This window comes from Colletotrichum orchidophilum (assembly GCF_001831195.1).
Source record: "Colletotrichum orchidophilum strain IMI 309357 chromosome Unknown Scaffold_6.1, whole genome shotgun sequence".
Taxonomy (NCBI): Eukaryota; Fungi; Ascomycota; class Sordariomycetes; order Glomerellales; family Glomerellaceae; genus Colletotrichum; species Colletotrichum orchidophilum.
In genome coordinates, this window is record NW_019172962.1 from 451,527 (window position 1) to 478,648 (window position 27,122).

Below are 27,122 nucleotides of genomic sequence, written 5' to 3' on the forward strand. Positions count from 1 at the left end.
GAAGTAGCCGACGCGACTCCGGTGCTGGTGGCTGCGGTGGAACAACGAAATTAGGCCCATCGCAGAAGGGCGAGTGAGGATCGTGTGAGATTTGAAAGGGAAAAAAATCAAGGTAAATGATGAAATGCCGGAAGAAATCATATGCCGATGTAAATGCGTATGCGCCGAGATCATCAAACAGCGCCGTCCTCGAGGCTGTCCGAGCACCTTCTGGTTTGCCTTGTTGCCGTGTATCCGCACTTGAACACCGTAACGCCAGAACTCTCGCCATACTGCCTCTGAAAGCCAGATAGGCCTCTTCGCATACCAGCATGCCTTACCTGCCAAGCATATGTGGTGGCAGATAATTCGAGTTGTTTCCATTCATCAACGAACCGGGCCCACCAGCAGTCATAGTGCTGCTGTTGTAACCGTTCCACACGTTGTTGTTGCCGGTGACTGGAAAGCCAGCAACGGTGTAGGGCGGCGTGCCCGAGGAGCTGTTATTGTAACGCCCGGAACCAAGGCCAGGTGGCGCCGAAAGTCCTGGAGGAGGTCCGTTGGTAGTCTTGAATCCATTCGTGGACCCTGTCATCATGCCACTCATTGGAGACGTTGACTGACCTGGGGTCTGTCCTGATCTGACTCCCAGGGGGTTCTTCGAGAAGCTGAGGCGAATGCCGCCCTTTACGCTATTGTGCAGCGGATGGCCGTAGAGCTCGTGAAGAGCTTTCGTAGCGAAGGAAACATCCTCAAATTCAACGAAACACATAGGTCCGTTCTGCTTGGTCCGGAAGCAAAGCCTCTTGTAACCCCGTTGCTTGGAGAACATGGCCTTCAGCTCCTCCTCAGAGGTGTCAATGGGGAGATTGCCCACGTAGAGGGTGTTGCAAGGCGGGTTCTGATCTGCAGGGTTGACCGGCGGAAAGTTATGGCGGCCGTAAGGACCAGTTCCCATGTGAAACGCCACAGTGTGTGGGCCCCCACCGCCCATCACAGTGGGTGACATGACTGGATGTGCCGACATCGCTGCCATCCCTTGTTGACCATACTGCGGAAGCGAGGACGGGTTGGGTGTTGTGCTGGTGGTGTTAAGGGACAGGCTCGCCAGACGCGATATGGGTAGTTGTGGGGCGGTAGCTCTTCTCTGAGCCGTAGCACCGTTTTCCGCGTAGGCGACTGGATCCTTCAGCAGCTCACCGGTCTCGTCATCATCAGCGGCATCATTGTTAATCAGCGATTTCCCGGAAATGCGCGTCCGTTCCGTGAGGTGATTTCCGATGGGAGACTGAGGCGAAAAGAGGTTCTGATAGTGTGCGCTGGACTCCGGGTTGGGCAGTTCGCTGGAGCCATAGATACCGTTCAGAGGCGGCGAGATCTTCTCGAGAGATTGGAATGCGCCGTTGAATCGCGATGGCTGTCGCGAGGATGGGGCCGAAGAAGCTGCGGACGAGGCAGTACTCGACGATCCAGTCCCTCCGGCTTCGGCATATCTTCTCGACGTGGTCGGACTACCCCCAAGAATCTCAACAATCATGTTGGCGTCGTTTGAAATGTTGGATTTTCCATTTAGCATGTTCTTTGTTTCGATTGCCCCGTTCGTAGTCCTAAACTTCAAGACGGCCGAGCGGAACCCCTTGTCTTCTGATTGATCTACGGGTAGCACTTCGACGTCGACCAGCTCTTTGGACCAAACGACCATAAGGCGAAGCGATTCCTCCGAGGTGTTCAGCGGAAGGCGACGAATCAGGACAGAGGCTGCCACAGAACCCGAGTTGGAGTACGGCGTTCCGACAGGCATGGCGGCATCGCGCTCAAAGGGGTTGACGGACGAGAGGAACGGTGCCTGGGTGTTTGAGGACCTGAAGGGTTGTGATTGATGTAGAAAAGCCGGCGCAGCCATGGCAGTAATCTTTGCAGTGGTGGTTGTTGTCGTTGTTGGTGTAAAAGGAGTGTCGCGACTCGATGTCATCCCACAAGGTCGAGTGCGGCTGATGAGACTGTAGATGCGCCTGGTTCACCTTTTACTCGCCTGTCATCCGCCGGTGTTGCGGTGCATGCGCTGGCGCGTGGTGCCTGGAAATGCTTCGAAGCTGCGACACAGAGAGGGAGAAGTGCGACAGTCGCGCTGCTGTAGTGGAAACTGTTGAGGCGCGTGAACAAGAATGCGGGAAAATGGGCCAAGACGCGGTGAAATTATCGGGTGTTGATGTCGATTTTCGAATGCGCGACGGGAGAGTACAGGGCGATGAAAGAATGCAGTCAAAGGCGTAGTCGAAAAGTTTGGGGGGGGTTGGATGGGTTTTGGTAGATGAGGAAGGGATTATGGGACGTGCGGGAGGAGTTGTGGCAAGGTTATGTATCGTGCCTCAAAGTTCGGGGACGAGGAGAGAAAATGAGCAGGGTGCAAAGGTACCGCGAGGGAGTGTGGCACTATGGCAAAGAGATGGATGCAAAGGCAAGGTGTGATGGTGGGAAGTGTGTAGTGGGCGAAGTATGAAGTGTGTAAAGTGAGGGAGGACCAGGAGGTGTGCGCGCCTTGATGGTTGAGTTGAGTGAGTTGGGTTGAGTGCGGTGCGGTGCGGTACGGTGCGTCAGGATAGCATGTAGGGACGGCTGGCTGGACTACTTCGCTCCAAGGGCAAGGGGGGCCTCGGAGAGTGAGTAGAGCAAATGCTAGGCTGGTTGCGTTCGACAGTCGGGTATCCGTAGCTTCTGGGAAACCGGGACGGGGTGACTGGGACTTGGGTACCGGCGAGTGGTAGGTACGCAGCAGATGACAGGCCAGAGCAGGTCGACCTGCCGGGGCCCCTCGAAGCTTGATGGTGACAGGTACCCAATAGGACTACATCCACGGGTGGGTTGACTCGATGACCAGAGCCGAAAAACGACTAAGCCAAGGTCGACAGCACGACTACCGCGACGGGGGGTCTCTCTGGGTCCTGGTCGGCAAGGACAGAAGAAGCTGGGGCACAATCTGTTTGTGAGCCTGCGCGAATGTGTGCACAGTATGGGCAAAAGAGGGGGTGAAAAGCGGGCGGAGGTGCGGAAGGATGTTGCAGGACGGCGTCAATGTCGTGGGTTTACCGTGGGGTTTGGCAGCGCAAAGTATCGAGAATGGTGGCTTGTAGCCAAAGTCTGTTGGGTCTATACCTTGGGGAAACCCAGAGTGTTCGCTTGATGAAGGGATCAGGCGATGTGGAGGGAGATGTGAAGTAAGGTATCCGTAGTGTATCCGTACAAATGCCAAGTACTCCGTACCCGGCCAGTATCGAAAAGCCAGTGAAGCGAAGACGCTGCAGCTGGGGCGCTGGGAGGGTGTGTGAAAGCAGAGTCGGTCGGTCGCGGTGGCTGTTGGGCCTAGGGGCGTCGACGGTGGTTCTTCTCGAGGAGGTGGTCCTTGTTCGAGCTCTTTGGATTCGGGTCCAGTCCAGTCCACTGCAGTCGTGTTTGGACTTCTGGACTCGAGAAAGTGGGAGTGGAGGGATGGACGAGGGATGCTCGTGCTGTGGAGGTCTAATTGCGCCGCCGCTGGAGCACTCGGGAGGGACGTATCGTACCAATCAGAGGCTGATCGCGTAAGGTGTGAAGCGTTTGGTGTGGGCCAAGGCGATACTAAGGCACAAGTATACTTTTTGTCTACTTGGTCTGGTGGGGATGTGCAACCACCCTGACGAAGGTTCTGTGTAAGTGACTAGCCTGTCGCAGTTGTCGAGAATGCGGTACTTGTACAGGCAGCGATTGTTGCGTTATCTCTGCCTCGCCCCGAGAACCCTGTGAGCGGCCGTCGCCAGTTCAACGCTGTTTCTTTGGCGAAATGTTTGATATCGAGAGCAGTTGGCGAATTGCGTCGACGGCTTCTGTGTCTGTGCTCTTGCTGTGGCGCTCGGTTGGGGGTGTGTGCAGCGAGCGCACTTGGTATGGGGAGGGGGGGGGAATGAAGTGCGCCAGTGTTTTTCCAGGAAGACTGGGAGTCGTGGGAGCAAGCAGCACAAGAGAAGCGGGAGCAGGAGAACGTGGAGGAGGTACGTGTAGGTACCCAAGTAGCGCTTGATGAGGGTTGCGTGCTCGTGGATGTGTGTCTTTGATTGCCGTGGCAGCAGAGGCAGGCCGCGGTCGTGGCAATGGTAAGGTAAGGTTAGGTAAGGTAAGGTAGGTAGGTAGGGAAGCGGTGGTGGTGGGTGGTGGGTGGTGGGTGGTGAGTGATGATGGGTGGTGATGGTGGTTAAGGGGATCCAAGTGAGGTGGGAGACGGAATTAACCTGGGCGGGACGCAGGCTAGCGGGCGGGCGAGCGAGCGAGAGAGACAAGAGAAGGGAGGCCCCTGCCGGTACGTCTTCCTGTTAGGCTGGTTTTCTTGGTGGCACAGCCTTTAGAGGGGATAACGGCGTCAGGAGAGGGTGCGGATTGGTCCAACAAGGTGGTAGCAGTGCGACCGGGCTCAGGGGTCTTGTAGACTTTCGGCGATCGTTGGCACCGTTTGAGGGCTGGTGCTTGCCAAGAGGCGCGTGTGGTGGACGGTGGTGTCTCGCTTTGGGATATCGGCCTGTCGTCTTGCTGTCTCTGTCTTGTCTGTCTGTCTGTCTGTTGGGCGGTAAAAGGGTTGCGCGTATGCTAGGTATGTCTGTGCGTGTGTGCGTGTGTGCGTGTAAAGTGCGTGGAAACTGAAAGTGCGCGTGTGTAAGTGCGTGCGGGTCCAAGGTAGGTAGGTATCTTCTTCCCTGTCTTTGTGCGAGGTGCGTATCTGTACGAGCGCGACATATGTCTACGTCTGCCAGAGGTAACGTCGAGGGACAGGAGAAAGGGGCGGGGAAAGAAAAGGGAGTGACAGAGACCAAATTTCGGCTTCAAGTTGCTGGTTGCTTCCCACCGTAAGAACCGGGAGGGAGCAACGGAGCCTGTCCATATTTTTCGGTCAAGCGGTTCGGTTGGGCAAGGACGGGAGTGTGAGAGAACACGGTGAGAGAGAATTGGGAATCAAGTGGCCGGCTTGGTGTTGCAGCGTCGCACTTTCCTTCAAAGTTCTTCCTGCCTCCAGGCTTTGCCGTGTTGGTGGGAAGGTACTAAGGTAGATAGGTAGTGCTCCTACCCTGCTCATACCAACACCACTTCACTGCGTGGTGCCTTCCTGCCCTCGCCAATCTGAGTTCGAGGCAGCAACGACAGGGTGGAGTCGGCCTTTTCGAAACAGGAAAAGAAGCAACAACGCAGATTGCAGCAGATTCACCTCACCTTACGGTGCTTACTTCCTCACCTCCCTGCTCGACTTGCAGGACAAGTTCCCGTCCCTCAAGCACCATGGAGTAGAATGTCCGTACCTTAGCCGGTATGGGAAGCAGCCCGGTGGAAAGACGGCATTGGACGGGCTTCGTCTTCTGCACTGTACAAGAGTCGTAATCTGCAACACTGCTCACATGTCTCTGCGGATACTCAAGCACCAGGTCAGGTTCCTCGCATTACCTACCTCGACCGACCTGCATCTGCTTCCCAGTATCCGTAAGCTTTGGGGTTTTCTTTTTCTTTTTGCTGCTTGCGTCAAGCAAGAGTCGGCCGAGGCACGGTTGTGGATGCACGTGGAAGACAAGGTGAATATGATCAACGACACTCCTTGCTCCTGGACGACCTAGCTACACGACGACGATTGATAGTGATACTGTGAAGATGCTCGATGCGCTTCGCTGCCATGCAAATGCCGGCGCACGCATCACGAATATCGTACCTGAAGAACCAAAGCAAGAGTTAACAAAAGCTCTAGCTCATTACACAGTACCGAATCCGCTCAGCACCAGCAGGCCAGCAGCAGGCCAGCATGGCCAGCTGTATCGTAAGCTGCCGCCGCTGAAACCCGGGAGGATTGGAGACGGGGTCATTGCATGGAGCTAGACAAGCGTGTGCCTCGCCCTCGATCCGCGTTTGCAACCGCTCGGGAGGACGGCCTCAAATGTCGGGTGGGAAACCCATGTGCTGCGCTCTGCACCTCGCGCCTCGCGCCTCTGGCTTCTGCCAACGACTTGTGCGGGACTACGAATACCTACTCCATTGTTCTGCCTTGCGTCTTTGCACGCCGGGTGTTGGACAGACAGGCACCTTGGCTCCAACAGATCTGTCGGCCCTGATCTACCACGCGAGACCACAGACCAGATGAGGCCATGTGCCCGTCACGCCGGTCAGTTGGCAGACACCCAAGCTACATAGTACATTAGCCTACGGATACCCTGTTCCAACCCGCCTATCTTGCTTTACCAGAACGGGCCCAGTACTGTATTCGTACGTAGCAGCACCCACCATTGTCGACAACACTTCCGCATTGAAGTACCTACGGATACCTGGTGTCCTTATCCATCAACCCAGCAGCATCCGGGGCGAGGAACACCGCATCCGCATCCGCGAAGCAAGGGACCAGACCAGACCCTCAAGCCCGTGCGGAGCTGCGATAGCGTGGGTTAGGACCTGGACATGGGCAGCTGCCCACACGGTTTATTCACTTTGTTTCTGTAGGGCTTTCCCTCTCCTCGGCATCCCCTCCGAGTGTCAACCTTCCTGCGACGAAGACAAAAGATGGTGTCGACACCAGCCCTGTCACGTACACTTATTCTCGATGGAACCCCTTGCTCTTGTCAACTGCGCCGCTGCATCATGGGCCGTCATCGTGCGTCCGCCGTGATAAAGTGCAATATACTCGTCGTATCGGCACATTGGTGGGGGAGAGCTGAGATCTGCGAGCTAGGTCGGCCGTGTTCGGTCACAGAGTGATACATACTGTACACCCTGCCATTCATAGTTCTCGGGACCCGACTGCCAAGATCCTTGGAGACACCGGCAATATTGGAACTTTCCTTTCCCCTCTGGTCCTTTTTTCTGCCCCGACCCGACGACATTGTGCCATTTGAGTTCTGGAGAGTCAAGTCTGTGCCGCGTCTAATCATCGTCAGCCCTCCTGCCGGTACTCAAAACATCCTTCACCCGTTCCCGCCTCACACACTCTGCATGCGCCGAGGCGCAAGCCTGCTGGTGCCATCATATGCAGATAATCAAACTTCTTGCGGCGAGAACCCCCGAAACCCTTTAGCAGACCACACATATATCTGCAGGCAAGATATATAGGGCGCACACTTTTGATACAGGTTTTATATGCAGGCGAGACTTTTCCATCTCGAGGCTCTGCTACGGCCGGAGGGTACGTGATAGCAGTCCTGCCGGGGGAAGGGGGGTTGAACGATTGAATGCCACCTGCCAATCGCGATGCTGGCCGACATTTCAAAAAGGCTGCCAATTTGCCTTTTGAGTGTGGGGGTGGTTTCGCAGCCGGCCAAGATTGAACAAGCCCAAGGGAGTCATGTTCCTATCCATCTCACTCGAGAAGACAGATATTGGTATTGCGAAACGATGGACATGAGATCGTCTGACGAGACTGGCAGGCTATGCAGATGGAGTGGTTCTGACAAGGTACGAAGACACCGTTAAGCCACCAAGTCCATGTCGAGCACGCCTCCGCATCAGGACACACATTTCGGTATTATTTCCACTCCTCTACCTGAAGGTTGCTTCTGTGAGCTACGACAGAAACGTGATTTCTTTTGCTACTTTTCTGCCTTATTCCCCTCTGGATTCTTGTTTTCTTTCGATTGCTGCATTGACAGAATCCCCCTTGCCCAGCCGACTTGCTCGTATGCACCGCTGACCGACCGATTTATGTAGACACCCAGATCGAAGATGACCCGTCTTCCACTTTGACGCTAAAGCAAGGCGACGATAGCTTATTGGATTGCCGAGCAAGCTTCGATTCCCCGGCTCTCACCACGATGCTACTCTTTACTTCATCCTCCGGCCCGGGGGTTGCCTCTGAACATGCCGGACGGAAACCAATGGATCGGTCTTTGCCCCGACACAGCTCACCCAGTCTCAACTCCGCCAATTTCCAAACATGGCTCTTCCCTGAAGTGGCAGTGCGCCTCTCATTGGGCGCCTTCGTATCCTTGTTGTTCTGCAAAGCTGCTCGCCGTTGATACTGTCCAAAGTCCGAAGTACACCACCAAACTCGTCGTCTCGCAAGCACATTCCACAAATTGACTGGCAGATGACATGCAGGCTTGTACAGGTATATAATGCATTTGAAGGTGGAAAGACCTTGAGGAGATGCATGGCGCAAGACGCACACATGCGTACTCAGATCCCTCGCCTCGCTGTGGATGATACTCAGGTTCGACGCTCGTCCCTAAGCTCCCCTTCTTGTTGGACGACATTGACGTGCGGACAATCCCCCTCCCCAGGCCACCAAAGACAGTTGACCTGTGCGACGACAGGGCCTCCCTTGCCCAATGCAGCCCTAGCGTCTTGCTTCCCTGCTGGCTCAATATCGAAGCCGCTCTCTGATCCGTGCTTATCCGTATCTGGTCAGCACGGCAGAATACGGTCTGGGGTGAGCTGTTGAAGGTAAAGACCCCTCCTGATTAGATCCTTGCGCGAAGACAGCGCTTTCTTTCGCCAGTGCTCTAGACTAGCTAGCCACTTGCATTCACCGTCATTTATTCTACCCTCACGATGAAGTCCGGATTGGAAGACACCACCGGCGTCTTAAGTAAACAAAATCAATGGGTTTTCACTATACTAGGTTGTAGGTCTCCTCCCGCGTTTGCTTGCTCGAGGGCAGGCAAATATACCTGAATACCTACACTTTGGCCCGCTCGCTCTACATATCCGTCTGGCTTGACATCAGCGCACTCCATCGACTTGCCCACCTTGATCATCAATTCTAGTAAGCATCAAAAGCATACCACTTCTAGCATTCATCAAATTACAGTGCAACTTGAGTATCTTGAACTGAATTCTTCTCCACAATACTAGCCATCAAAACCCAAGGAAGCAAACTGTTCTAGCTGCCTCGCGAGGTTAAATCCGCACCTCTCTAGACTTCAAGAGGGTTTCCCCATCCTCGAAATCTTGACCTTTCACTTTGAGGTACCCAGTATCTCTGCTTTCATGGTGTCTTCCGCTCTTCTGAGAAGAATTGCTCTGGACGCCTCTAGCTCTAATATCTGCCGACACTGTACTAGAACCAGATTACAGTGCAGAGCCTTGCTCTCTCCCTACCTTGTCTCAATGGCACTTGACGGTGTGCTGACACACCCAGTACAGTTACGCTTGGTGTTTGAGCTCTTCTCCTGGCGCGGCCCGGTCGTCACATCTGCGACCCAATGCTCTCTGCTGGCCTCTGGTTTGTCCTGCCATCCGCTCGTCATCGCATCAACAACAAGTGAGGTCGGCCCACCCCTGAAACAGTGTACAATGTAGTCGTATGAGATGACATTTTTCCACACAAAAAAAAAAACCAACGGAGAGCCAGCTTGATTTCGCCCCCTTGACAGCTACTGACAGGCGCAGAGAAAGCCATGAAGCCAGCAATACCGAAAATATCTAGCATGCTGTAGATACGAAGCTGGATAGCTTCGCGTCAGGAACAGATCAACTTACTATAGGCTCGAGAAGCGAAATCAGCCATGGAAAAGGTTCCATACCTCTTCGCCAAGTTTGTCCCTGTACTAAGGTACTCAGCATGTGCCGCTATACATTCCCGACTCCCGAGGGGCCTCGAAATGCACACCAGCAGCTCTTCGGTTGTATCGGAGCAAGAAAGGACACCCATGCTTCCGTCGGCCACTTGCGCATTTGTGGATCTCGTCTGTGTTGTCCATAGGCACAGTGTAAATGGGGGTTCACACAGCTTTCTACCCATACCACTCGAAGCTGGTTCGATCCAGATAGAGATACAGACCTAGACGACCATCACAGGCTTGCACTGCTATCTTATGTCGTTCGAAAAGCTCCCAGCTCTGCTAAAATTTTTGAAATCACTGAGCCCAGAGCGGATGTACACAGGGCAATTTACTTCCTTGAGGCTCAACTGGTATCCTGCTTTCTCGGCTCTGGGGTTACACCAAAGAACAGACTTCGCCGTTTGCTAAGCTTACGAAACGTTCGGGGAACTCCAGCCTTGCATAAGTTCACCCTTTGTGCTATTTCCTCTCAACTTAGAGTTCAAGGGCCGCGAGTTTCGACCTGTCCCTCCGCAAGTAACCTTCATCGCTTCGACAGCGGGTATTTGGCATTCTTCGCCATGGTGGCATCGACGTTTTCCTGGACAAACATCCTCGCCTGTCGACCCAATTGCGAGGAATCCTGTCGACTTGCAAGCAATCAGTTACAACGCCAATTCTCCACACTAGCACGAGCTCCAAATGACACCCAGAAGAAACCACTACCTGATTTGGCAACAATCCTGATATGTGGTCACTCCCTGTGTGACCGAGTACGTCCTTTTTCTGTAGTTATCAGCCAACCGTTGGAAAGTCAAATCACGTACAGCAGAGACGGCTTCATGCAAACTAGAATCTCATTGGTCCACAACCCTGAAAAGTACAAGCAGCGGTGCATGGAGCTACTGTACGGGTACCATGGCCAGTCACGTCCGGATGCAGAATCCTGAAACTAGCAAGGAAGACGCACTGTTGGGACGAATTCAAGCGCTCAGCGCTTGGACTATGCTGCTCGCATAGCAGAGGGCACCAGGCTCATCCTGATGTCTTTTGAGCGACACCCCCCCCCCCCCATTACGACTTGGTTTAACGGTCTGATTGCTGGCTAAGACGACATGGAAAGGATGGGAGCATGCCAGTAAGCTCCAGTTTGACTCGGTAATTCGCAACCCCATGGACACACACACCAGACCCTCCCGGCTGCTTGAAGGTGGGCTGGCCTGCCAATCGAGACATCTCTCCACTGCCGAGACCAACGACGATGTGCTGTCGACAAGTCTCCCGCTCCGGCTAAACCAGCTACCTTTCCTCGGGGCACCATCCTCGGGCCTGGGCCTTGGAGGCTCGTTCTGACATCTGTCACTTGTAATTGATCCGCAACGGCGCATCTTTTTTCTGCGGCGGGGCATTGCACACCTTAAGCCGAATGCTGGCCGTGGTACCTGTATCTCAGAGACAGATTCCCAAGCATGGCGTCTATCCAGGTCTGGATCTAGCAGCCCCGATTCCCAGCTGACACCTAGTTGGACCGTCACGTCTCTAGTGACTGGTCCCTCAAAGACGGAGCAATTTCCGTGGCTGGTGTCTCAGTTCAATTTCATTTTGCCGAAGAGATGTGGGAGTGCAACAAGTTGTGAACAGCAGCCAGCCACAACCGTCGACAAGAAAGGTCGTCATAACAGCCATTTGCCCTTCCGCTCTTTGAAATCAGATGCTTGAGGCCCACGAGACCGCACACGATGACGAAGTTTGAGCACAATCAATTGGGGGGAGAGGGGGTGGACAGAGAAGAAGCGCTAAGAATGAAAGCGGCCAAGACAGAGAGAGGATTTGAAGGTCAGAACCACCCAACAGGGAGGGTGTCTATCAGGAAGACTTCCGATACGATAGAGTCGGCTGTCCCGTCTTTCACTAGAGCGGTCTGCGGGGTTCCTGGCAAAGCTTGGCGTCGTCGATTCTCACGAATTTGCCCAGATGACTGCCGATGACGAAAGCCTACTCACTTGCATGCTACGGGATTCATCCCCTTCGTTCTACCGTCGGTTTTCCTTTCCTTTCCATTCATCTCGGCCGGGCTTCCATTGAAACATCGAATTCGAGGCGAGACCCACTCTATCTCACTCAAGAAGAATATTTACAGACGAGCCAGCTGTTGAATACCTATGGCTCGCTGATGTTTGGCGAGTGTGGTCAGACACCAAGGCTGTTTGCCTGCGTTTCCTTGGGCAGGATTGGAAGAACTGTTTCCCAAGCAAGTTAAAAAGGTTGAAGGTTTTTTGGGAACTGAAGCGAGTGGCCCCCATTATCTCTCAACTTTGGACAAGACCGGCGTTCGGGTGGCCGCAGCGCCGAGCCGCCGTCAGGCCATGGCTCGGTGGTGTTTGTTCAAACTTCACACAGAGCCGAGCCTTCATCTTTACAGACCCTGGCCGATCACAGGTCAAACCAACGCTTTCGGGTTCAGAATGATGGTGGCATGGATGCGCGAGACAACCAGAGCACCTCTGTTCCGTAATTCTGGGCCATCGCGCTTCCAACAGCCCATAGGGCTGATCGGACCACAAACCACTGCCAGACCTAAGGCATTTCGGGTGCCATGAAGCCATTGCAAAAGGCGCGTGCCTACAAATACTCTGCCCGCTCAAAGTCAAGGTCATCTGACCTCTCTTCCCTCGCCAATCAACCACTCGGGGGGGCTTCCGCATTCTTGGGCAGACAGGGTTGCCTGGCCCTCAGGAAGTCGGTGTCTTTGCTTTTTGCTGAGGCAAGCCGTCCGGAGAAATGGGCCTTTTCCTCCAGGTGGGAAGAAGGTCAAAGCAAGGGTCTTCTCCAACGAAAAACCTGTGCTCATGATAGCAAAAATGTGCCCTCCCAACCCAACCCTTTTTTTCCCCCCTTCTCTTTTGTGTTCCTTTTCCCCCCTTCCCTTTCCCTCATCCTTCTCTTTGTGTCGTTGACAAGCGTGCGAGCTGCAGCACACCAAACAACACTCATCCGAAAACCGCCGCAACGAAACGTCTTCATCCCCTTCCCTCGAGTCTAATTTTGGATCACCCCTTGAGAGACTTCACGGGCAGCAGCAACTATATGCAGGCCCCGAGACAACCGAAACGTTAGGCTAGGGGGGGGAGGGGGAAAGGTTTGGTGTCAAGGGGGTGGGTGTGTGGCAAGCTTGGCACGGAGCCCACAGAGCCCCATGCCCCTTTGCGTCTGGGGTTTATCTCCAGGGTCAGCTTTTTAAACCTCGTCCTGCTTGTGAGCTGTCGATGTGCTTAATCTTCAAGCATGTGGCTGACTGCTCAGTCCGGCCACAGGCTTCGGCCACGCCCGCTGCCCCCCTCCCCCCCCGCCGCGTACCCAATCTGCCCGTCTAGGCCAAGCGGCTCCGGCCAGAGTTGCATGCTGTTTTTGTTTCCCCTGACTCAAAGTTGATCCTGTCTAGTTCCCTCCAACGTCCCAACGGGTCGGGGGGGGCCTTTGGAAGAAGCTCCGGTACCCTGCTCCGTACTTCCCTGCCCGAATGATCTTGAACGCATGCCGGCGCCGGGGCGGGGACTCTTTTGACGAGAAGCCGCGATCATCGTCAACGACGAATGGTGCTCACTCTCTTATTTTTTTCTCTACCGCAAACGGATGCAGGGACGGAATCCTGCCAGCCGAGGCGACAAATGTCGCGGGTTTGGTAGTTCAGCCGCAGCGCGCTACGGCATACAGTGCTTACCTGGCGGCACTGACAAAATCTTACCCGACGGGCTGTAGCCGCGTCGCGTGGGCACAAAGCTCAGTCCACTTCTTTTATCGCCTCGCCTTCGCATTGCGTGGCTTGTTAGGGATACATACCTACCTAGTATCCGTATGTAATCCAAAAACCTGGCTGGTCTTTTCTCAAGAATGTGGTATTCTGATACTGCTTATTTTGTGACCATTTAGATGGTAAATTACAATCGAGACCGAACTCAACTCGTCTAGGAAGCTCCCTCTCCTCTCTTTTATTTGCTGTCCTTCGTTCACCACAGTTCCGCGCCGGGACGTTGCTCATAGACTACTGCAAGCTCCCGCATCTCAACAAAATCAAACGTCTCACAGTCGCGCATCACTCGCCCTCACCGCTCGCCCCGCCCCTCTCATCATGACAGTCGCACAGGGTTACCACAACCTCGTCCCCGTGACAAACCTCTCGCCACCAGTCGACACAACGCAGCCCTACGACCCCTCAACCCTCTCCGGCAAGACCGTCCTCGTCACCGGCGGCGCTCTCGGCCTCGGCGCGGCCTTTGCCCGCGAGTGGGCCTCTCACGGTGCCAACATCATCATCGGGGACATCAACCCGTCCGCCGGCGAGGCCCTCGTCGCCGCCCTCCGCGCCGAGAATCCAAAGGGGGGCTCGCACCACTTTGTCACCTGCGACGTCACATCCTGGGACTCGCAGGTGTCCTTCTTTAAAGAGGGCGCCCGCCTCTCGCCGAGCGGCGTCATCGACGTCGTTGTAGCCAATGCGGGCATCAACGAGCCCGGCGCCAACCAGCGCTTCGAGATGCCCGAGACCTCAAGGACGGATCTGGACGCGCCGCGCGAGCCGTCGACGAGGACCATTGACGTAAACGTCACGGGACTGTCGTACACAACGCACCTCGCCCTCTTCTGGCTGCCGCGCAACGGCGTCTCTCGCGACAGGTGTCTCGTGCTCGTCGGGTCTGTCGCTGGCGTGGGGCATTTTCCCGGTCAGGCGCCGTACACCATGTCCAAGCACGCCGTGACGGGCCTTTTTCGGGCGATGCGCGGGACGGCGTACATACGGCACGGGATCCGCTTGAACATGGTGTGTCCGTACTTTGTGAGCGGGAGCCAGATGTTCCCCGGCGTCGCGGAGGCGGTGTTGCTTGGTGGCGGGGCGGGCGGGGCGGCGTTTGGGGATGTGGTTGATGCTACTACGAGACTTGTGGCTGACGAGGGGATTGTTGGGAGGGCTCTGCTTGTTGGGCCGGGTCTTGATGCGATGGGGGCACGGGAGGAAGGCGAGGAAGGGGGGACGGTCGGTGGTGTGAAGAAGGGCAAGGTTGCGGTGTGGGATGTGTATGCGGAAGATTACAAGGACTGCGAGGCTTTTGTGTGGCGGTGGATTAGGATCATGAATACGGTTGAGTATCTTCGGGGATGGACGGGGTGGATCGGAGATGCGTTTTCGATTTTGACGAGGCCGATTCGAGGGGGAAAGTGAGTGATGTTATGCGGCACGATAGCTGCGTGCGTGCCCCATGGTGAAGGGGGGAGGCCGGACGGAGCCAACACAAGGGAGGGTAATGAGATGACATGGCTGAGAAGGAGGCAACAAGCGGATATAAGCGCCTTACCGAGATGTCAGCGGGCGTGTGAGTCTTGCAATACAACGGCCAGAGAATCGAGGACGGTGCGTGGGCACTTGTTCGATGAATTCAATCTTGCTTGCCTGACGAGCATAGAGAATCCTCGCCAACAGTCGACAAGTAAAAGATGTCAGTGAAGAGTGACTAATGGTAATCAAACAGACGTTTGTAGTGGGATGAGGTTCGACAAGAAGATAGACGGAATTATCAGTTGGGAATCTCTGATGTGTTTTATATGGAAATAAATCATGTGTCCCGCAAACATGTTTAGAATTGTGTGGTCTAGACCTCCCTCTTGGACTGGACACTTGCATCGACAACGAGGCATGAGTTCAACCTCAACAGGATAGGAAAAACGCCCCCACAACCTAGCTCACAATAGAAAACTCTACGGCAATATTCGAAACAACAAGTCGACTCTCCACGTTCTTGTCAGCCTTGTTCTAAGAAAAAGGTCGTTGTGCCATTTAAATTAACAAAACAGCAAAATGTCCTTAAAACCTAGCTTTTAGTATAGACCCTCCGATAAAGCTCTAAATAACTAGTTAACGATCGACATTCTTGCCCGCCTTGTCCTAGGCAGAACGTGATATGTCTTTTTAATTGCATAGGACCACGTTCATCAAAAAACGACTCACAGTGTGTGCTTGTGTATGTTTGTGTCGTACAAGACCTCAACGCCCTTTCGCAACATTCCTCCTCGTCGTCATCATGTTATTCGTTGGCAGCGTGAGACGAATACGGAAGGGATAATGGGCAGTGGGCAACCACCGAGCCTTTGTGCCACTTGTAAGTAGCTTTGTCTTTTATCCTTTTCTGAACCTATACTCACAGGCCTGGGGTAGCTTGTCATCAGGACCGCTGATGTACATCCTTGAGTACTTGGTGTCGTGGGGCGACCAGATTCCCGTTGCCTGAGCTCCAGAACCCAGGGCTACTATCTTGCCGGTCAGTCGGCTTCTATTGCTCTAGTAGAACCGCTTTATATTCCACCATTGGTCGGTGTTTGTTTCCCTACGAAGTGCCGCACCTTTGTGATGGCCCAAGGAGAACGTGACCTCCACTAGCTAGTCCCTGCGCTGTGCTGTTTTCGGTTGCCGAGCATGACCGAAGATGACATACTCACTTACGACCTCGCTGTTACGAACCAGGTTCTTGGAGACCTCGAGACCAGTGGCGGTCCCTGGTAAAAGTTGAGCTTTTTGAGCCCTTTTCGTGTGGAGTACAATGCCAATCGCACCACAGACTGCCCCAGCAAGCGAGACATGGATGCTGTTGCTTATTCGATCTGAGATACATGCAGCAAATACCGCACCTGTCAGAGTCAGCGAGCGCACTATGACCTCCCATATGTCCAAGTTTGGCCCTAGGGATTCTTGATATTTCTAGTACTGATCGCTCATTCTTGTTTAAGAAGTGGTATTTTGAGCACTTGAGCACAGACTCTAGGACGGGTTGCCAGCAGCAGGCGACGAAGCGACGAGGTCGGTTTCAATAACGCATATATCGATGGTGGTTCAAACAGATGGCACCGTACAAGGTGCCAAGTGATGAACCAATATGACGAAGGCGAAGGAGGCAGACGAGGGGGGCAACGCTTCAGAAATAGTAGGGATTGTATTCTTGAATTAGATTGAAGACACATTGGACTCTGCACTGATGATCCTGTACATTCTACCTGACCGCCCGAGGCTCTTGATCCTCGTAGATGAATTAAATTTTCAAAAATGGTGGAACTCGCCCAATTTACATATTCCTGGGTAGCGACCGCATTTATGAAGGGAGCCAGATGGGGCTACCACCACTCGTATCTGCGGACTGGTGATGCCGTGTAAGCCTACACCTTGAAACTTGTTTTCTAACGATGCCAATATATCACCGACCATCACGATAGAAAAAAGAAAGTAGGAGCGACCGCTATAAAATGAAGGGGGCTTTCATGTCGCCACTCTCAATAATTCTGACGATGAGATGAAGCGTTGCATGTTGTGGAACGAATAGTCTTCATCCGCTTCCACTGGGGGAGGGGCCAAGGTTCATGGCCCCCTGAAATGAAGGATCGAGGTTCACCGTCAGATCTTGGGCCTGGCTCAGATCGAACCCCGGCGTGGAGGCACCAGTCATACCATCCGGCCAGTTCATAGTCATCGTCGCCCACAGGTCATCATAGATGGGCTGTCCGTTCACCATCGCGGGCGTCCCATTCGGCGCCGGCGCAAACAGCCCATGCGTCCCGTCCCTGCTCATATCCTGGTCCCAAATGGGGAAGTACTGGTCCAGGCTTCCATCAAACATTGGACACCCGCGAATCGTCCTGGGCAGCTTGTTCACCGGCGTCTCGATATTGGCGATCCGGGCCTCGTACTTGCGCTTGACGACCGCGAAGACAACCTTGCCGGCCGACAGGACGTCCATGCTGGTCTTGGTCGCGGGCGTCAGCGTCAGCTCCTCGCTGTCGGCGCACAGCCGCGCGAGGTACGAGTCGAACTGCAGCTGCTCGCGGGCGCGGGCGTGGTCCCACTCCGGGCAGAGCGGCATGGGGAAGGAAATGCGGATGGCGAGGATGACGGCCTGGATGAAGCGGCCCCAGTCGATGGAGCTGAGCTCGACAAAGGCGGAGGAGGGGAGGTTGACCATGAAGTCGAAGAGGGTGCGGAGGAGGGTCAAGCATTTCTCGAGGCGGTGGGCTGGGATCGGGGGGCCGAGGTCGCTGTCGCCTATCTTTGCTGTGGAGCGGAGGGTGTAGATTGGTCCGGCGAGGAGGAACATTTCTGTGAATAGGTTTGCCAGTGTGAGGGAGTCTGGGCCAGGTTGGTTAGTATGAGGATACTGAGTCGCGAAAAGATTTAGGTTACACGACGTACTGATGTCACTGAGGCTGCTTGGTATCCGGCTTTGCCACTCCCTCAGCTGGCTCTCGAGCCCAAGAAACATAAAGTGAACCTGCTGCTTCGCCTGCTCTCCCTGCGGCATCGTCTTTGAGATGGCAGATGACTCCTCTGTAATGTGTACCAGCCGCGCAAGCCACGCGAGTGTATGATCCCCCTTGAGCGCGGAGTGCTGCTCAAGCAGATCGCAGCAGGCAGCCGTCCACGAGGTGTAGTCGAGGGCCAGGATCGCCATCTTGGCCCAGGCCATTGCGAATCTAGCATCGGTCAGAGTCGTACGGCGGAAGTACTGCAGGAAGGGCAGTACGTGCGCTGAGACCAGGTAGTAGCAGGACACGTAGGCACGGATGCCGTCCATTTGATCTGGCGCGAAGGACGACGCTGTCGCGGCGCTGCCATTGGCAGGCGAGCCTGCGCCTTGATGAGGTGGGTGATCTAGTTCGAGGTCGTGGAGGATCTCGGCGGCCATCCGGACGTATTGGAAGGCTTGTTTGTTCTTTGGGCGGAGGTGAAAGGGGTACCTGAATCTGATCAGAGGGGCGGTTGCTCAAGCGATGGAAAGACGGGATGCGCAGCCTACCATGCCGTGTATATGAGCAGGCCTTGAAGGAGCTCCAGCGTCCGCTCGCCGCCGGCCACAAATTTGAGGCCGAGTATCTTGCGAAACTCTTCGTCGTAGAGAGTGTGCCCCTGCAAAGCACTGGTAGCGGACGCCGTTGAGAGAATGGCGAGAAGCACAAAAGGTTTGGTCTTTGATAACGACGTGACTGTGGCGTCGGGCGGAAGTGCCACGCACGGGAAGTGCTTCAGCATGACGCGGAAAGTCGATAGCAGCTTTTCGGCCGAGTCGAGGTTGAACTGCGGTTTGAGACCGAAGCTCGCCACCGAGACGGACGGGCCCGAGGACGGTGGGGACGAGATGGCCGAGTGGGGATCACTGCCGGAACCGTCGAGGCCGAACATCATGTCTATGGATTCCATGTCGGACTCTGGTGGTAGAAACTCCTCCAAGTACTTGTCGTGCCGGGCGGCGAGATTGTCGAGGTCGTCAGCCTCTTCTACTTGGGGCATCTCAAAGTCGATACTGAAAGTCTTGGAGGGCCCCGGTGGAGGAGGTGGTCTGGGGGCGTCCTGGTTTCTGGTGTAGTGTACGTGTAAGTATGGTTGGTGAGGCGAAGAACCCCGCTGGAAAGTCGGCGAAATCATCCAACAGCAGCAGGGATTGAATTCAAAGAGGGATTCAGAGGAACTTACTGCTTAGACTGTCGCGGACGACGAGTCCTGGGCCCGGTGCGGAAGATGCATTCTCTCTTGAAATCGAGACATCTGGATTGGTTCGTGGGTTGGTGAGCGTACGGATCGACTTATACGCCGGGGCAGCTCGGGAGTATCGCCCGGGTTCAGGGTGGGCACACACAACGCACCTTCGACATGTTCCAAGCTGCACGCTGGTTTGGCACTTGACTTTGGCTGCCCTGCAAGCTTCACAAGCATTGGTCACTCTCTGTCGCGGAGTGGCGCCGGCATCAGGATCGGTGCCGGGCTCCATGATGCGTTGGCGAAGGGGGGTGACGGATCGGGTGTTTGGGGTACTTGGGTACTCGGCCCGGAAAGAAGGATATTCACAGATTGGAGCGCTGTAAATGTTTGCTGAAGAGCTTGGCAGGGAGTTCAAGAGAGAGAAAGTGACTAGAGTCCCTCCCGTTCCTGGACGAGCAGGGAGATAAAATCAAGGCCCACTGCCTACGAAGCCAGGCCAAGATAGGAGATGATGGTGGAGCGGAGAGAATGAGTGTAGTTCCTAGTCAGCTCAAAAGCTCAGCCTGCGCCTTGGATGTCTTGCAGTAGAGCCAATGAGGAGGGGGGGTTGGATGTAATTCCACGAGAACCATTAGGCTGTTGGGGACTTTCGCGGGGGAAACATGGGTGAGGAAAAGGGCGGCGAATGAGTCGACGAATCCTCCGGCAAACTTCGGATGTTAGTGATTGGCTGGTCCCTTTAGGGACTGCATGCGTCAGGCTAGGCGGCTCCGCTCTTAGGGCGGATTTTAGGGGGTCTGAAGATGCTCTACCGAACCCTCCAGCTGCGGTGTCGCGGCTTTGGGCATGGTGCTGACGATAAGTTCCGAACGACATCGGAGTGTTCGAGTGGCAGCGTGGCTTTTTGAAACGTCAACCATGAGCATTATAAAACCACAGACGGGTTTGGCTTTTTAGCATCTATGGTATTGGATTGTGAGATAGTTGTAGTAAACCAGTCTCATGGGCAAAATTCGCCTCGCGAAAAGAGCCTTGTTGTATCAAGTCTACTGGAAATATGCCTTGAAAGGAGATATGCAGATGGGCGTTTCCTTATCGCTGTACGTCTTTAACATCAGGATTGCTTCCCTTGAAAACGCGATCGAAAGCGTCGTCAAGCCGCCACACAAATTTGGAAATGTCGTTGACGTGATACTTGGTCTTCTCATCGTTGTCGTAGACCAAGTGCTCCCCTTGAGTACCAATGTCGATGCCCAGTCCCTTCCAATTCGGGATATGGACCCCTTCTCGATGAGGCTGGAAATCCGAGCTGGCGCAGCGGGATGAGCAGTACACTATACTCTGCCCAAGTTGTTCGGCGCACTCTTCGCAGATGACGGGTCCCTCGCCGCTACCGCCCATCTCCTCATCCTCCTCCTTGAGTTGGATGCACCCCTTCCCTGCCGCACAGCTATGTGCTGTTTTTACGTGTTTGTCCTGTATTACCTCTTAGCCCACGAAACGATTACCTGAACACAGTGGTAGAATGTAACTTACGTATGCCTCTTCGTAACACTTCTCCGAGTCGAAAACTGTCCTCTTTGTGAGGCTCAGCTCGGCAAAGATCAAACATAAAGGGCACGCGATGACGTCCGATGACACCTTGCCGGAGCATGCGACGCACGGCGGGAGATCGTACAGTTCCTTATTGACTTGCGGTCCCTGAGGCGGGGGCTGCTGCCGCTTCTGAGCTTTCAGGAGCTTATCCTGCTCGTGTGCTGCTTGTGCCCTCTTGAGCTCGTTCAGTGTCCGTTTGTGCCTTTCCATATTCCCGGCAGCCTGGGACCTGGCCGACTTGTCGGCCTGCATGGCTCCCATCACCTCGTCGATGGACGCTCCGGTCCGCAACTTCTCCACGTACTTGCTGCATGATGCCGGGATCTCGCCCGTGTTCGGGTCGCGGAAGAAGACGTCAATGAGGACATCGATTTCCTTCTCCGGTAGGAGGTCATCGAATTTCGGTACCAGCTCCTCGAGACTTGGTGCGTCGTTGACTCCTTTGCTGACAGCTCTTCGAACATCCCCAATGAGAGAAGCGGTGGATTTCTGCTCGTCCTCCAACGCAGCCTGGAACTCGTCCTTGCCAATCAAGGCCTCAGCGATTCGTCCCGCTACCGATTTAGGTAGTGTCTCGCGGTAGTGCCTCTGCTTTTCCTTATCGATCCGAGCCTCGATGGACTTGAGGTCTTCCGTAAAGTCTTTGAGCTTCGCAAACAGATCGTCGAGATCGCTCAGGAAGGCTTTGTTGTTGGAGAACCACTCATCCTTGGAATCGGCATATCTGCTTCTCATCGTCTCCACAACCTCCCCATAACAGTCCTTGCAGTGCGCAACGTGGGTCTTGCTGTGCTCCTCAGCGCACTTGCGCTTCAATTTTTCGACGGATTCGGCCTCATTCTTCTGCTGTTTCCGCTTGGCCTGTAATGCCCTCTGTTGGAGCTGGCTCTTGCTCATCTCAGCGCTGTCTGTTGTCGTGGTTGTCGTGGGCAACCAAAGGTGATGGGGAATAGAACAATAGAGGATTTATAACCCCAAAAAGTGACTCATGAGAAATGGTGTTAAGAAGAAGTGATGAGACGCAACATTGACTATTTGATGAAGCTCCTTTGTTTACGTATTTCTTGAGAAGAAGTCCAAGGGGAATGAGGTGGAAGTCCGTGGTCGAGGTGAAAAGGAGTGGGTCTCGAAGGTGAAGTAGCTCGAGCGTGCACGTCCCTTCCAGCTTTCCTCGGTGACCGTCTGCCGAGTTTCAGCCGGCGCATCCACGAAGTCAGCCCTGTGCATTGAAGCTTTGGGATTTTGTAAACAACCATCTGCATCCTTCGTCAGCAACATAAGACAATATGGTAAGTAGCCCTCCCCGAGGAACCCTGAGAAAGGTCTAATGACGGTCATTCGTAGGCCGACAAACTCCGAAATCAGCAAGAACTCGAGCGCCTTCAAACCAAATACGTTGGCACAGGACACCCCGATACGACGAGTTGGGAGTGGAAGACCAACATCTACCGCGACACGTACTCATCCATCGCCGGCCACCCCCCTATGCTGTCATACATGGCACTGGCCGAGAACGAGCCTACACAGCTCCTCCGCGCGAGGTTAATTAGAGTATGTTTTAGCATACCAAGTTCGTCAGGCGGTCCACGCGTTTGCTAAATGCTTGCAGAAAATGATGCAACCCGCTGGCCCACCACCACAACGCGAAGATTAATGATCAACGACAACCATCGGGGTTTGGATGGACTGAAAGATCTGATGACGAGAGGGTAACGGCGTTGAGAACACTTGTTTTGGAATCTGTAATGGAGGGCTAGACACCCTCAGAAATCCATTTGCCAGTACTGGCTGCTCATAAACGCATGCTCTCAGCATGCTTGCTACTTCTTGGGTATCCCGTTCCACCGAACCTTACTTCCTTTTCCGTGGGCCTCCTCGCTGCTTCTGCGCCGCCTAAAATCACTCAATGCGACGGCCCAGCCTCAGCCTGTGACATATCCACGTCGCCATCCGCATCTTCAGCCGGGCGAATCCCAAAGCTGGCTCCAATCTTCTTCTCCAGTTCCGCATCAGCCTGGTCGGCCCAGACAGAACGCACCATACCGGCCGCCCCTTCCACACCAATCTCCTCGAGCCCGCGCGGCCCAATGAGCCATGTGACATCCTCGCTGCCGTCCTGCGCCTGCGCCGCCGCGTTCTTCTGCACCTTGCGCACGACATAGCCCTGTGCCTGCATGCGCTTCAGCACGTCCTCTGTCTTCTCCACCGCCACGTTGGCCTCGGCGTTGAGGCGATTCAGGTGTCGCCGCAGCTTCTGCTCTGACAGCTCGCCGCCGCTGAGGAAGATGATGGTCACGATCATGGTGTAGAAGCCGACATAAGAGGCCTCGGCATCGCTGCTCGGTGCTTTTGAGGGGGCGAGGATGTTCGGGGCGCGGTATTCGGAAGGCAGTGTCGAGGATAGAACGAAGACGCCCGAGCTGGTCTTTGCTTGGGAGCCGGACTTTAATGCTGCACACTGTTAGCAGTGGTCACCAAATCATCTCGTGTCGTATTTCAAGACTTGCCTTGGCGCTTCTCCGCCATTGTGAACTTTTCCCTCACTGCTAGTTCCCGCAGCTCCATGCCCCAGACGGCGCGGAGCTGCTGTTGCGCCAGATCGAAGACTTTCCTGAAGGCTCTACCCTGATCTCCAAGCACTAAAGGGGTTGTCAGCGATTATTACAGTAATTCGACCCCACTGCAGCTCCGTACCTCGCTCCTTGATACCATCTCGACGGATAGGTGTCCGGGAAAACTCGCAGGCCAGAGCATATCGCACCAGCTTCTTGGCAAGTTGGTCTTCTGCGCTGACTGCCGCATCTACCACACCATTTTCGGAGCCTTCTTCGTCGGCCGATTCGTCGTGATTGCGCCGTTGCCTGGGATGTCTGACTTCCTCCTCTGACTCTTCGTCCTCTACCTATATGCTATTAGTCTCTAGTACGTCCCTTCGGGAATCGGCGCGGGGCCTACGGGTCGTCTTCGTCTTTGTGGGGGAGGCATTTTGGTCCTGTGAGGGTTGAACGGGCTTCAACTGGGATAATATGATTTCAAAGACTCATACGTTTGTAATTGATCACAAATAAAAAGTTGAAGTGAAGTCTGTTTACCCGAACAGGTAGCTAAAGTTCAGTAAAGCAGTCCGGGCTGACGCGACGCGGCTTTCGCGGGGCCACTTTAAGGTACCTTAGGCCCCTCGCGCTTTCTTATCTTATCTCTTATCTTATCGATACAGCTTCTGTCGCAAAAATTTGGGAGCTTTGGACTAATACACTCTTGCCTTACATTTAGACATGGTTGTATGTTCGCGAAGGCATGTGAATGCTCATTCAGCGTGATTCTGCGTTTCTTTCTCCCAAATGATTTCGCGAGCAGCTTTTGCTCGTGGTGTGTGCCTGCGATGTCAATTGCGACTCCTCGACCGACCGAGAGCTCATAGCTCACTCCGAATCGCCCCTTTCCGAACCGAACTCTTCCAGCGACGGACGTATAGTTCCGACACGGCATGGGATCGTCTTACCAGAAGTGCAGAAGATGAAAGTGGAGATTCGCAAAGAAGAAAATTACCTCATAGCGATGGCCTGTCTGCTACAGAGCAGCCTTCCGAGACGTCGTTCACGCCAGTAGAACGAGATGGCGCATCGACTGAACCCGAACCGAAAGCTCCCACCTCGTCCAGTGGTTCAACAAAGCGAAGCGGCGGTCTCCTGACGAGATACTATATCGGAGAAGACCCCCAAGATCGCCCCGAGCGGCGTCGCGTAGGCCGTCGTAGCGTGTACCTCCAGTCTGAGCAATTGGATGTCAACATGCTGGGAGAAAAGGCACGGACGATCGTGATGCGCGACATGGGAGGCAGCCAGAGGAGCATTAGTCAATTGCCTGTCGAAGAGCTTCTCCCTGAGGCATTCGATATTGGCAAAAGCCTTCAATCTGAAGAGAAGGATCTGACGATGGAAGAGGCTCTATCAAATCTTGACGAGGTCCGGCCGTCCGACCCCATTGTCTCGTACAGTGACTTTTATGGGCTGTTGGATGTCCTCATCAATGGCTTTACAGTTGCTCAGCTCAGGACATATCTGAACCATGCGAACGCAAAGTCTGCGATTGCGCCCAAGAAGAAGGGGAAGCAAACTTACGATTGTATAAAAGCGGTGACCCCTTGGACCCCAGTGCAACGCGTCGAGATCGATGGCTCGCCCAAGGAGAAGCTGGGATTGACTCTCATGCTGGACGCCTGGCGTTTGGACGTTAAGGAGATTGTCGACGGTCAGGGTATCTTGAACGGGAGGATTGATGAGCGATTCTTTTCCCTGTTAACGAGTGAGTAATGTAACTGGCTGCGGCGATGCTGTCTAACATTCAAACAGATGACGAACAGCGACTGGACGCCATCAGAGAGGCCTATCTCGATCCGGGCGAAAGCATTGAGATCTCAAATTTGATACTAAAGATCAACGCCACCAAGGCCAAGACGCAGGCAATTCTTCAGAGATTGGACGAAGCTTCTAAAGATATCGTCGTGGAGAACTTCAAGGCAGATTGGCTTGCTGACAGTCATGTCGACGCCAAGTTGCTCAGGAACTTGGGTCAGCTCACCAACACATTCATCAATCATAAAAAGCGTAACGAGGTACGTTTTGTTTGTTTCAATGCGCATTTGGCCATGTCTAACAGCGGAGCAGATCGAGGTGTCGTGGATAAAAGACGGAGCTACAGAAGTCGCCGTCGGCGAACAACTGGACCAAGACGACATGGGTGAACAGCTGGGCCACATCGTCCAACGTCTATTACACTCCGCACTCTTCCCCAGGGAAGCGTCTGTCATCCTCAAGCACGAGTCCGACGTGAAGTCGGCAAGACTTGTTGCCGAGCCTCGTGGTACTGAGAAGCTTTCGTGGAAGGACAGGCTCCCGCAGTGGTCCCGCTGGGTGAAGCAAGCTAGCCGCCAAGACTCCGTCGATGGAGTCTTCACCATTACGGAGGGCGAGATCTTACCCCTACCTCTCCACCTCCAGACCCAGACCCCAGATTCAGATGCTCCGTGGAGCAAGCCGTTCGTCTCAACGACCGCCTCCTTTGGCCATATCCTCCACCAATACGATGAGGCAAAATTCTCAATAGCCAAGGCAGCCAAAGCTAAAGCCCACATCTTTTCACCTTGCTCTCCGCCTCCCGCCGGTCTCGCTCCCGTTGTGGAGCCGGCCGCCTTCGCGGAGCTGTCAACCCCCGTCGTGACTACTCTCGTCCTCGGCTTCCGTCCTCACCCCACCGCGGTCAAGGAAATCGCCCGCAATCTCCCCGATCTCCTCGAACTCCACCTCACCGTCCCGGATGACCTCCCCGAGGGTCCTCTAGCGTGGGACGCCTGTCCCAGACGGCTCGTCGCCACCCTCAGCCAGACCTTCGCCGACGTCGCGTACCCCTCTGAGCCCGTCGACCTGCGCTTCTCACAGCCGCTGCTGTCCACCATGTCACCAACTGCCCTCGACGCCTCTGCCTTCCGCGAGTACATTGAGACCGCGAAGCTGAATCTACTTGAAGGACGTCTTCGCCCGCCCCCCGAGGTCGAGCTCTCGGGTCTTCCTTCCGCCAAGGACGCTGACAGCGTTTCGGGGCCGGCGAAATACATGTTTGCCGGTCTCGAGATGCGTCGCACTCTCGAAGTGGATTTCGAGGGTCACAAGCTTCAGTACACGAGCATCGAGGCCGGTCTGCACGGCGGCCGCCGCTCCCAGATGAGTTTGGAAGCTGTTCCACCGTCTGCCGAAGCGGCCTTGTCAAAGGACGAGCAGAAGGGGTATGTGAAGAGGTACCTTGGCATAGCGGAGGACTTTGTGAGAGGGAGGGTTGTTCAGTGGATCGGAGACAGGGATATTGCGAGAGAGTTTGAGGATGTTGAGGAGACGTCGGCGGTGGCTGACGAGGTTGAGGTTGAGGTTGAGGATGCTGAGGAGGTGCAGGCTTTTGATGAGAGTGAGCTTGATCTTGCTGAGGAGCAGCTGGAAGCGGCAGAAGAAGGAGAGGCTGAGACGTCTGTTGGCGGCGATGTTGAGACGCCGAAGAAGGATGACCTGTAAAATCATGTAGCAAACAATTGTAGACCAAGTGTACTATTACTGATGTATAAAATTCTAATCACTCGACGCTGATTTGACTCAAAATGTGGGATGGTTTAATGAGGACGAGGTGAGATGCCAGTCTTCGGTTCAGAGCATGTGCGAATGCCTTCCTTTCTGAGTAGCTTTGGAGGGTGGATAGTCGTCTTAGGACTGGTGTCTCAGCCACTTCAAATAACTCAATACATCCACTGAAGCATAGGCGTCATTTGACGAGGTGCCATGGGCTAGGCAAGGTCCACAATCAAAGGTGGCTTGTGGGGAAGCTTATGAAAACCTCGGGTCCGAGCTGCCTCGCGTAGACTTCGCACATCGTGAAAGACACGTAACAACCATGATCTCGTGGTAGTGGCGGCCAAAATGGTGTTACGAAGGGCGACCACTTTTCATAGCTATACCATT

At 54.5% G+C, this 27,122-nt stretch overlaps 9 protein-coding genes across 9 annotated transcripts; 4 read left to right on the forward strand and 5 right to left on the reverse strand.

The window, feature by feature from the left end:
- Positions 1–316: 316 nt before the first annotated feature.
- On the reverse strand, positions 317–1,951 carry CORC01_01242 (RNA recognition domain-containing protein; the record flags this gene model as incomplete). The annotated part of the gene is made up of 1 exon (XM_022612898.1): positions 317–1,951. One exon carries the CDS (start codon positions 1,949–1,951, stop codon positions 317–319), a length of 1,635 nt encoding a protein of 544 aa, XP_022480659.1.
- A 1,823-nt stretch (positions 1,952–3,774) lies between these two features.
- On the reverse strand, positions 3,775–4,593 carry CORC01_01243 (uncharacterized protein; the record flags this gene model as incomplete). The annotated part of the gene is made up of 2 exons (XM_022612899.1): positions 3,775–4,076; positions 4,308–4,593. Coding segments are annotated over 2 exons (588 nt in total), but the record flags the coding sequence as incomplete, so codon positions are not given.
- Positions 4,594–6,120: 1,527 nt separating this feature from the next.
- Positions 6,121–6,643, forward strand: CORC01_01244 (uncharacterized protein; the record flags this gene model as incomplete). Its single annotated transcript, XM_022612900.1, has 2 exons — positions 6,121–6,145; positions 6,231–6,643. The coding sequence occupies 2 exons, from the start codon at positions 6,121–6,123 to the stop codon at positions 6,641–6,643; spliced, it is 438 nt and encodes a 145-aa protein (XP_022480661.1).
- Positions 6,644–13,641: 6,998 nt separating this feature from the next.
- CORC01_01245 (short chain dehydrogenase) lies at positions 13,642–14,730 on the forward strand (the record flags this gene model as incomplete). Its single annotated transcript, XM_022612901.1, has 1 exon — positions 13,642–14,730. One exon carries the CDS (start codon positions 13,642–13,644, stop codon positions 14,728–14,730), a length of 1,089 nt encoding a protein of 362 aa, XP_022480662.1.
- Positions 14,731–16,879: 2,149 nt separating this feature from the next.
- Positions 16,880–19,312, reverse strand: CORC01_01246 (uncharacterized protein; the record flags this gene model as incomplete). Its single annotated transcript, XM_022612902.1, has 5 exons — positions 16,880–17,676; positions 17,740–18,284; positions 18,344–18,901; positions 19,018–19,089; positions 19,188–19,312. The coding sequence occupies 5 exons, from the start codon at positions 19,310–19,312 to the stop codon at positions 16,880–16,882; spliced, it is 2,097 nt and encodes a 698-aa protein (XP_022480663.1).
- Positions 19,313–20,115: 803 nt separating this feature from the next.
- CORC01_01247 (uncharacterized protein) lies at positions 20,116–21,516 on the reverse strand (the record flags this gene model as incomplete). The annotated part of the gene is made up of 2 exons (XM_022612903.1): positions 20,116–20,499; positions 20,560–21,516. 2 exons carry the CDS (start codon positions 21,514–21,516, stop codon positions 20,116–20,118), a joined length of 1,341 nt encoding a protein of 446 aa, XP_022480664.1.
- Positions 21,517–21,905: 389 nt separating this feature from the next.
- Positions 21,906–22,273, forward strand: CORC01_01248 (splicing factor 3B subunit 10; the record flags this gene model as incomplete). The annotated part of the gene is made up of 3 exons (XM_022612904.1): positions 21,906–21,908; positions 21,964–22,170; positions 22,229–22,273. The coding sequence occupies 3 exons, from the start codon at positions 21,906–21,908 to the stop codon at positions 22,271–22,273; spliced, it is 255 nt and encodes an 84-aa protein (XP_022480665.1).
- Positions 22,274–22,522: 249 nt separating this feature from the next.
- CORC01_01249 (MAGE family protein) lies at positions 22,523–23,604 on the reverse strand (the record flags this gene model as incomplete). The annotated part of the gene is made up of 4 exons (XM_022612905.1): positions 22,523–23,062; positions 23,164–23,258; positions 23,314–23,521; positions 23,575–23,604. The coding sequence occupies 4 exons, from the start codon at positions 23,602–23,604 to the stop codon at positions 22,523–22,525; spliced, it is 873 nt and encodes a 290-aa protein (XP_022480666.1).
- A 290-nt stretch (positions 23,605–23,894) lies between these two features.
- On the forward strand, positions 23,895–26,681 carry CORC01_01250 (uncharacterized protein; the record flags this gene model as incomplete). Its single annotated transcript, XM_022612906.1, has 4 exons — positions 23,895–23,900; positions 24,081–24,924; positions 24,972–25,234; positions 25,287–26,681. The coding sequence occupies 4 exons, from the start codon at positions 23,895–23,897 to the stop codon at positions 26,679–26,681; spliced, it is 2,508 nt and encodes an 835-aa protein (XP_022480667.1).
- Positions 26,682–27,122: the final 441 nt, after the last annotated feature.